Genomic DNA, 10,251 nt, shown 5'->3' on the forward strand with positions numbered 1-10,251 from the left:
AGTCTGTGTTGTTTATGTTTTATCTATTTTATTGAACTACTAAAGTACGATCTTAAACAAGTCAGCAGTATTTATCTAATAAAACATTACACATCAAATTATCAACATCATAAATCCATACACCATTCAATCATACATTCACACCCAAAACTATTATCTGACTTTGATCAGAGCAGAAGCAAGTCCTGAGATTTGAGGATGAATTTTTAATGAAGCATTTAAAGTGCTGACACACTTTTAACACCGCGTGCATGCGCTAAAGCTGATCTGCATTTTACGGTCAGATCGAGATGTCAGGCTGTGTGTAGTTACAGCAATGAAAGCCTTTGGTGTGTGAGGGTGTGAGGCCTGTAATCAGAGCATTAGATCTGCTTTCAGGAGCCGCGGGTCAAGCTGCTGATGTTATCAAGTGTTACCGACAGCTCTGTGATTGGCTGAGAGTGTGGGAAAGCATCAGATGCTTCAGACCCATGAACACAATAGACTGTAACTGAAACGTGCTGTGTGTGTGTTTGTGTGTGTGTCATCAGTCTGAGCTAAAATCACATGAGCAGAACACATGCGGACAATATTTGATCGTTGCACAGAATTGCAGAGAGTCAAAATATTTACAGCTGATGTTTAACAGAGCAAGGAATTCTTCACAGTAGTTACTATAGTATTTTTTCTTCTGGAGAAAGTCTAATTTTTTATTTCGGCTAGAATGTGTCGTAATTCGACTTCTTATCAATTAGAAATGATCAGACTGGAGGTTTTGAATATCACAAAATAGACTTTATTTTTCATAATAAAGCCGAGAAAGAGTAGAGCAGACCCCAGAGCATTCTGAAGTCTCTCCTGGACACTTCATTTCTTTGGTTCTCTCTTCATCTGCTCCTTCTAGAGTCTCTGTGTTTTTACAATATTTATACAGGTTATTTCGACACACCCCTATGTGTCTCATTTTAACTTTTAACCATTTTAGGATAGGTTTTTACTCTAGGTGGCCCTGTTATTCTTGGCTCTCAGCCCACTAGCTCATGTCAACAGAGATGTTACATGTCTGTGTCAGCAACTGTTTTGACACCAAAGTTCTCTCTCCATAGATGCAACTTATGCAAAAGGACTAAGTTTTTACATACATTGTCATGATAGGATAATAATTTAATAATATGTTACTCATTCTAACTTCTGACACATATAGCTTCATACAAGTATTTAACATATATAATCAGTGCTTTACATATTCAGTTATTCTACACAATCAGTCACTCAGCCTTCTCCTAGTGTTGCTCCTGTGTAGGCGTACTCATCTCACACAGACATATCGCTGTATTTTTAACACAGGCTGGCATTTTTGCTGCATAACTGCTTTACACTTAGAAAATACTTCATACAGAAAGAATAAAATCTTCTTTCTTCTTCGTTTTTCATTTTAAAGAATTATTAAACGTCATTGTTAACCTACTCAACGTTATATTTTTATAGATTGTCTACAGAACAAACCACTATGTTATGTTATACATTGACTTATTTAAACTCAGTTTTTAGAGATTAGTTATTAAACTATTATGTTTAGAAATTGGGTAAAATTGTGGAAAACATAAAGAGGTGGCTAATACTTTAGAAGGGCTAATACTTTTGACTTAAGCTGTATAACACAATAGGCTAATGCAATTTCAAATTAATGCAACATTTTAAAAATAAATCACACTTTCTAATCTAAACATGCGAAAGTGAAGGTCAAAACTGGCTGTCAAACTCAATATTTTAATGACAGATTCACAGGAATGTCCGAAAAACTGTTTCGTTTGATAAAGGGCATACAATATTGTTGAATCAATTTTAAAAAATACAATATTTAAAATGAAATATGCACGGTAAAACATTGTATGATCAATTAGTCATGACAACTTATATTGCAACTTATTAAACTAAGTTAATCATGTTCTAACTTAATTGTATATGTTATGGAAGCTGTTTTAAGTCAGTTTAAAATAATATAAATGTAATGAACTTATGTAGAAAGGTTATGTAGATTCTGCTTAAAAGTGTAAGGCAACCCGTAATTTTTTAGTGTGCTAATGTCATGTCGATGTTCAAACTTACTTAATAAAACAAGCCCCTGTTGTGAATAATTCAATGACTCATCAAACTGTTAATAAAAGGTAAACTCATTATCCTATATATTAGATTATTATTTTTTTAGGTCTTTAGTTTTTGGTTTCATCAAGCTTTTTGTATTTAATATAATAATTGCATATTATTTTAGATACATTAAATACATTAAATTATTTCAGATAGATTAAAGTAAGTATTTATAATAATAATTCAAATAAATATTAATGATATTAAACATTAAAATGAATTTGAATAGTACAACGACAGGAATCAGCCCAAGGCACTCGAAAAGTGTGGAAAATTTGCAAGTGTATGTTTGTGTATGGTTATATGTCACCTTCTATCTGTGCCGAATTAATAATGATAGTAGACTTTGTTAAATTATTTAAGTGTCGTTTGTGATGTTTAAATGAGTCATGTGACTGCAGTACTCAAAAGAGACTGTAGACGCACCTGATCACTGTTACGCTGATGAAGGCAGATTCTTGCCGAAACGTGTGGGTTTTTTAAAGATTTAGCCATGTGAATAAAGGCTTTTTAAATTTTCCACATTTTCCGAGTGCCTTGGGCTGATTCCTGTTGTTGTTTTGATGAATCCCTTACCCAAATTGGCAACGACCAATTATTTGAGTTACTCCTGAGCGCTTTGTGTTTTCTGAATTTAAATAGTACCTTTAGCCATATTTTTGTTTTTACCCAATTACTGCACTCAACCCAATTACTGCACTTCGCTCGATTTAAGCAGAGTAAACTAAAAAATGTCCTAAAGTTTGTTGCCTTAAAATTTTAAGTCAACTTTTTAAAAAATTAACGTAATTAATCACACTTTTTAAAAAATTCATCATGATTCATCACGAAACGCCATATTTATTACAGAAATAAAAACACAGGCATTTAAGTGCCATTTAAATATCAAAGCCATCAATTTTATTCAAATTTCTTGGCACGTTAAACACACGCAGGGCCAGAGCAAGCTGAACTGGTGCTCTAGGCAAAGGGCAATCACACCGCCCTCAACCCGAAAGTGACTGGTTCGCCTATGAAAGTTTGGACTGGGGGGTTCGTTCACTATTCTGCTGCCCAAGGCAGCCACCAAGGTCACCTCTATGCACGCACCATCCCTGAACACACGTCGGCCACAACAGGAAATTACAAACACTGCTACTGCGTTATTTGCGTTATTTTTTTTAAGCGTTAAATATTTCAAATGAATCACATGCGTTATCGTGCTAGTTTTGACAGTCCTATATATATATATATATATATATATATATATATATTTATTTATATAAATGGTTCATAATAAATTCGAAACTGCTTTTATTCCAGCTAAAATAAAACAAATTAGACTTTCTCCAGATGAAAAAATATTATCAGATATACTGTTAAAATTTTCATGCTCTGTTAAACATAATTTGTGAAATATTAAAAAAAGAAAAAAAGGGCTAATAATTCTGACTACAACTGTCTCTATCTGGGTCTGGTATTAATGTCCATGAGGAAAACTACAGAGGTGTTCCAATAATAAACCTCTGATCATATCATAACATATAAACATCAGCAGAAGACGAGGCGTTCACATGGTGAATCTCTCATTTCTTCACACGATGTGAATCAGTGATGTACTATAGTAAATGGAGAATCTCCTACATGATAAGAGACTATAAAGCACCATCTAGTGTTCGAGCGTCTCTACCAGAGTCTGATATTAATGTCCATCCATGAGGAAAACTACACTAATAAACCTCTGATCATAACATCTAAACATCAGCAGAAGACGAGGCGTTCACATGGTGAATCTCTTATTTCTTCACACGATGAGTATAAGTGACGTACTTCAGAAATGGAGAATCTCCTACATAGTGTTTGAGGCTCAGTGTCTGTAACTATGAATACATTTACTACCATTAACTAATGTAAACAAAGAGACTGTAATGAATGTGTTGTGCATAATTTGTTCATGTTAGTAATACATGAACTAAAGGGACATTATTTTACCAGTGAGTTTATTACAGAAGCACAATTTACATTTCAAACGTTTATTAATGAAGCAAGCGGAGTTTAATATGAGAAATCAACTACAGCAGAAAGTGTTTCAGTTCAAAATGTGTTTATTTCAATAACATTATGCAATCATATATTATAAATAAGTCAAAAATCACATCTTTCATATAAAGAAACACCAATAAAGCATTGATAATGCACAAATGATCACATATAATCCACAACTCCACAGGAGTTCAACATTGACTCTTCATCATGAAGAAATGTCTAGAAAATAAAGTCCATCCATGAGGAAAACTACAGAGGTGTTGCAATAATGAACCTCTGATCATATCATAACATATAAACATCAGCAGAAGACGAGGCGTTCACATGGTGAATCTCTCATTTCTTCACACGATGAGAATAAGTGACGTGCTCTTTCAAAAGAAATGACTAGAGTAAATGGAGAATCTCCTACATGATAAGAGACTATAAAGCACCATCTAGTGTTTGAGCGTCTCTACCAGAGTCTGATATTAATGTCCATCCATGAGGAAAACTACACTAATAAACCTCTGATCATAACATCTAAACATCAGCAGAAGACGAGGCGTTCACATGGTGAATCTCTCATTTCTTCACACGATGTGAATCAGTGATGTACTATAGTAAATGGAGAATCTCCTACATAAGAGACGGTAAACCACCATCTAGTGTTCGAGCGTCTCTACCAGGGTCTCCAGAGCGGAGCGTGCGCCCGCGGCTCCTGCTTGATGTGTGTGTGCTGCTGATGGGGAGCTTCAGACGTGTGTGTGAGCTCTGGAGCTGCTGATCTCTGAGCTTCTTGCTGGAGACGTTGAGCCACAGCCTCGGAGCCCACAGACAGAAAGCTGATGGTCTCCCTCCAGCACTGCGAGTAGCCCTCGATCTGAGCGTTCTGTGGAGTCTTGGGCCGCAGCTGCTGCTTGAGGAAAACCACCGTCATCTCCAGGATGTCGGCTTTCTCCAGCTTGGCGTTGGGATCCTGCTGCTGGAACTCTTTCTCCAGCATGGACTTGAGCTGCTCGATGCAGTTGTTGATGCGATCTCTGCGCATCTTTTCCACCACTGGCTTTCGCAACTGGCGAAGGAAGAAAGAAGAAGAGATGTTCGATTAGTTTTCTGTGTCGTTTGCCTAACATTTGAAGTAATAATGAGAATAAATGGGGTTTATTTAGAAAGTAATAACACTAAATATTATTAATAATTAAATATTATAATTAATTATTATTATTAAGTAATGATAAGAAAAAACTGAACTTGTTTTAATAGTAAAAACACTATTATTAAAGTATTATGGAAAGTAATAAAGACAAACAGCATGATTTAATTCAACAGTAAAACACTAAACATTATTATAATCCTCTAATGAGAAGCGTCAGATGTATTCCAGAAGTAAAAACACTTACTTTGTGCTTCTCCTTGTTGGAAAGCTTGGAGTATTCAGTCATATACGCAGGAGCCATTGCTTCTTCAGGAGAGATGCTGTGTCTCTGAGCAGAGCGAGGGGTTTGTGTCGGGAATGAGGGTCTCGCTGCTCTATTTATAGGAGCTCATTAGCATTACAAAGCCATGAGTCCCAGTCAGGATTAGCTTTCCCACACTCTGAGGCCGCTGGATGAGGCGTCCTACACAAATCAAATCAAACACGGGCTGTACAAATCCCACAGGGCTTACACTTATTTTCTCTGGTTTCAATTAATCAATAGGTCAATCAGTTTTTCCGATAATTAAATTGTGGCAATAATGTGAGATTGAACTTCATGCAAGTATTTCTGCTTTATTTTGATGCATTTTAACATACTAAAGCCAATGCTGTTAATTTAATATTTTATAATCTTCCTCTTCATTTAATATTTTGTAAACATGATATTTTTAGTGAAGATACTGTGAATTAAAATGAAGAAACATTCATATAAATATTCTTTTAATAACAACATTTAGAAGCAGTTATTGGTTTAATTTAAAGGCATAATCACTGTATAATATTTGGAAATTAAAATAATAATGCATGTTGCAAATATATGATTTACTGTGCCATTTAATCAGATTATTTCCAATTTGTTTAAGTTTAATATGAATTTGCTGCATTTGAAGTGAGTTTGTTTCAGAATTTAAATTTCAAACTTGATCTTACCACAATCATTACATATTTACCACAATTAAATGCATACAATCAAATATAAACATTTAATGAACTTGGTAAACTTCCCAAAACTGACTTAATTACAAAATTGATTTATTTATCACAAAGATCGCAATCCTAGCTTGATGTGGGGTTTCTATATTTTAATTTACATATATGTAAAAATAAATATATGTTTGAATAAACGTAAACAATAAAATATACACATTAAATTTTATATATATATATATATATATATATATATATATATATATATATATATATATATATATATATATATATATATATATATATATATAAATCCAATAATGACGATGATATTTTTAGGTTGTGTTGGAAATTGAAACATCCAAAACCCATCGAGCCAACTTCTTAAATCAACATATTGACGTCAAATACTGACATTTATTCGCCAGGTATGGCAACCAAAATTCAACGTCTGATAGACGTCATAGTGGTAACGTCCACTCCACACAACATCAAGCTGTAATTAGACAATGATATTTTGTTAATTTTAGGTTGGACGTTGTACATTGACATCGGCCTGACGTTGAGTTTTGATATCAACTCGATTTTCATTTACAAATCAAATGCAAACGTCCCCTCAACCTTGGGCTACCACATAAATCTGACGTCATGTTGATGTCCTGTGCCTGCTGGGAATAATTTATGTCGCTTACACACACACACACACACACACACACACACACATATATATATATATATATATATATATATATATATATATATATATATATATATATATATATATATATATATTATTTATTCATTTATTCTCTTTAAGTCAGTTTAATGCACAATTTCTGAATTTACATTTCAAACTACACATCACCTATATAACTGCAGGCTAACTATGTGTATATATAGTTATAAGTAGCCTTATAATAATAGCCTTAACATTTCCGAATTTGATTGTGATCATTACATATGTGGTCTTTCTAATAAATAAATCGTATATATTTTGATTAAACAGCATATTAAAACATTTACAACATGCATTAGTAACTAATAACCTTCACTCTTCTGAATTTGATTGTAATGCAACAGGGGCGGATTGCCCATCTGGCAATTCTGGCTAATGCCTGAAGGGCCGGGTCATTTTTTAAATGTGGGCCGGTCGGTTAAAAAAAGTAATAATAATTTTTATATGTATTGTTTTTACATGCAGGCAGCTTTTATCTCTTGCAAGATGTGAATATTATGATGATGATAATAATAGTTATGATGATAATAATAAATGTTAAGCATTTGACCCAATCGACGACCAAAAGTCGAGCACTTTTCTAATCTCGCTGTTTTGGAAATGTGGCGGAGATCGTAGTCACGTTTATTTATTATTATTTCTTTTTTTTATCCAAGTTGAATGACCTCAAGAAAAAAATACTCTGGTAATTTATAGTAAATATTATAGTGTTTTTGCACATTTTTTTCAGTATTGGGTTATTTAAACAACTATAAAATGTGGGCTTTTTTACAATAGGCATCAAAACACTATAGTATTGATTTAAATTACTACTGTATTTTTAATGTAGGAGTGGATGCAACTGAAATATCCCTGTTTTTACAAAAAGATGGGCACAATCACAGATGAACAGCTCAGAGTCATTACTTAAAAGGGTGTATTTAAAATATCTGTGTAATCAACAGTGAGCCTAAATGTAAAAAGAATGTCAAAATAAACAGCTTGTACAGCAAGAAAGGTTTCAAGAAATCTAATTTGGCTAAATTAATTAGTTATAGGCAACGCACTGGCGCAGTAGGTAGTGCTGTCGCCTCACAGCAAGAAGGTTGTTGGGTCGCTGGTTCGAGCCTCGGCTCAGTTGGCCTTTCTGTGTGGAGTTTGCATGTTCTCCCTGCGTTCGCGTGGGTTTCCTCCGGGTGCTCCGGTTTCCCCACAGTCCAAACACATGCGGTGCAGGTGAATTAGGTAGACTAAATTGTCCGTAGTGTATGAGTGTGTGTGTGATTGTGTGTGTAGAAGTTTCCCAGACATGGGTTGCGGCTGGAAGGGCATCCGCTGCTTAAAATAAAATGTGCTGGATAAGTTGGCGGTTCATTCCGCTGTGGCGACTCCGGATTAATAAAGGGACTAAGCCGACAAGAAAATGAATAATTGAATGAATGAATAATTAGCTATAACCAGATGTTTTTGAGTGACGGGCCTTGAAAAATATTTATTTGTTTTGCTTGGAATGTCCCTAAAATTTGGCATTTTGATGAACAAGTGGTCCATTTCTCTAGTAATTTTAGACTTTCTATAGAGGGCATTAGAAGGTATAAAGGGACAGCACACAAACACAAGATTCACACTGTTTTTAATTTAGTTTTTACTGTATAAATTTGTTATAAACAGGTTGTTTTTGTTCCAGTCATAAACATTTAATGTTTAAATATCTATTACATATGATGTGGTACTGCCTATATTATTTCACCATCAGTACACCAATATAAGTAGTGAATGTGTGTATACTTGGGTAGGGCTGTGTCGGTGTGGTAATTTCAAAGCTGAATTTGTTTCCCAGTCCACCCCTGTAATGCAATAATGTTCACCTTTTTATAAAGCTGCTTTGAAATAATAATATATACTAATATAATGTACAAATAAGCTTGAATTGAAACTTTAATTACGTGTACACCATATGTTTTTACCAAGAATAAACACATGCAATTAAATATAAACAATATGAACTTGATTAAATTCCCCAAATCAGCTTTTTTTCTTCGGTAAAGTGCAATAAATCGGGAAGTGAGGCTGGGAAAGTTCCACCTCATTGCAGCAATGATAACACTTCTAAAGGGATCAAAGACTCTCCGTTTGAAGCGTGTCTGCGCGGTTTTATAGCCTCGCACCTACTTGTTAGTGTTGTCAACACGACTGGAGCCCTAAGCAGGTGTCAGGCACGCTTTTAGTGGCCCGTGACAGTGTTTTTGCCCAGCGGGAGAGGAAGGAAGCTCGTGTGCTGTAAACCCAGAAACGCCTCACCTTCAGGCTTTAAAGCGCGCGGCTCGTGCTCGACTCCGATTGGCTGTCAGTGTGGGAAATAGCGCCTAATATAATGTTTAGCTCAGGTATAAATTAAACGAAGTGCTCCACCTCACCTGTATATGACGAGGAGAGGATTGAACACTATTTCAGTTCATTTTTGCGTTTTACAAACTACACAAAATGGCACCGGTCAGTCAAACTCAAGACCGTGAGAGGATGCCGTGCCCTGATGATGACAACAAAGTAAGTGCATCTGTGTGGCAAGCCGCTTTCACGTTAATTATATGAGATATGAGTTCTTGATAACGATTTAATTCTTGATATCAACAATAAACATTGTTAATTTGGCAAGCCGTTTGGACTTTGATTCATTCTCATGATATGATTTCTTGATAATATTTAATTTTTATATCAACAATCAGCATTCTTGATATCGAGAATTTAATTGTTGATATCAAGAATTACAATTCGACTCATTCATACAATATAAAATTCAATATAAATAATCTATTTATAAATTATACAATATAAAAAAGAACGCTGATTATTGATATCAATACATTGATCATTGACATCAGCACAAAGTCTTGAGCAATTCACAATACAAATAGTTCCCAATAATTTTGTTGATCAGATGGCTTCATTAAAAATAACTTCCTTTTTTACACTGTTATATAACTTTAGGTGATTATGTCTATGGCTGTGCTGTATTTTAATAATGTACACATTTTGCAAAGCTGCTTTGGAATGATGATTATTGTTAAAAGCGCAATATAAATAATAATAAACTTGAAAATTAATAACTGAATATTAAGAATACTGTTTGCAAGCCGTTTTGACTTTTCAGTAATAAATTGTTGATATCCAGGACTAGACTGGGACAAAAAAATGGCATTTTTGGGACAGAGCAGCGCACTACATTTAATTAAAATGCTCGCTATCTATATGTCTACTAACTCCCATTCAATAAAAG

The 10,251-nt window shown here is 34.3% G+C and overlaps 1 protein-coding gene across 1 annotated transcript; it reads right to left on the reverse strand.

The window, feature by feature from the left end:
• Positions 1-4,193: 4,193 nt before the first annotated feature.
• On the reverse strand, positions 4,194-5,645 carry her15.2 (hairy and enhancer of split-related 15, tandem duplicate 2). The gene is given in 2 exon segments (NM_001105592.2): positions 4,194-5,206; positions 5,535-5,645. Coding segments are annotated over 2 exon segments (450 nt in total). The 5' UTR covers positions 5,592-5,645; the 3' UTR covers positions 4,194-4,813.
• Between the last annotated feature and the right edge of the window lie 4,606 nt (positions 5,646-10,251).

The sequence above is a fragment of the Danio rerio genome, chromosome 11 (assembly GCF_052040795.2).
Source record: "Danio rerio strain M-AB ecotype USA chromosome 11, GRCz13ab, whole genome shotgun sequence".
NCBI lineage: Eukaryota > Metazoa > Chordata > Actinopteri > Cypriniformes > Danionidae > Danio > Danio rerio.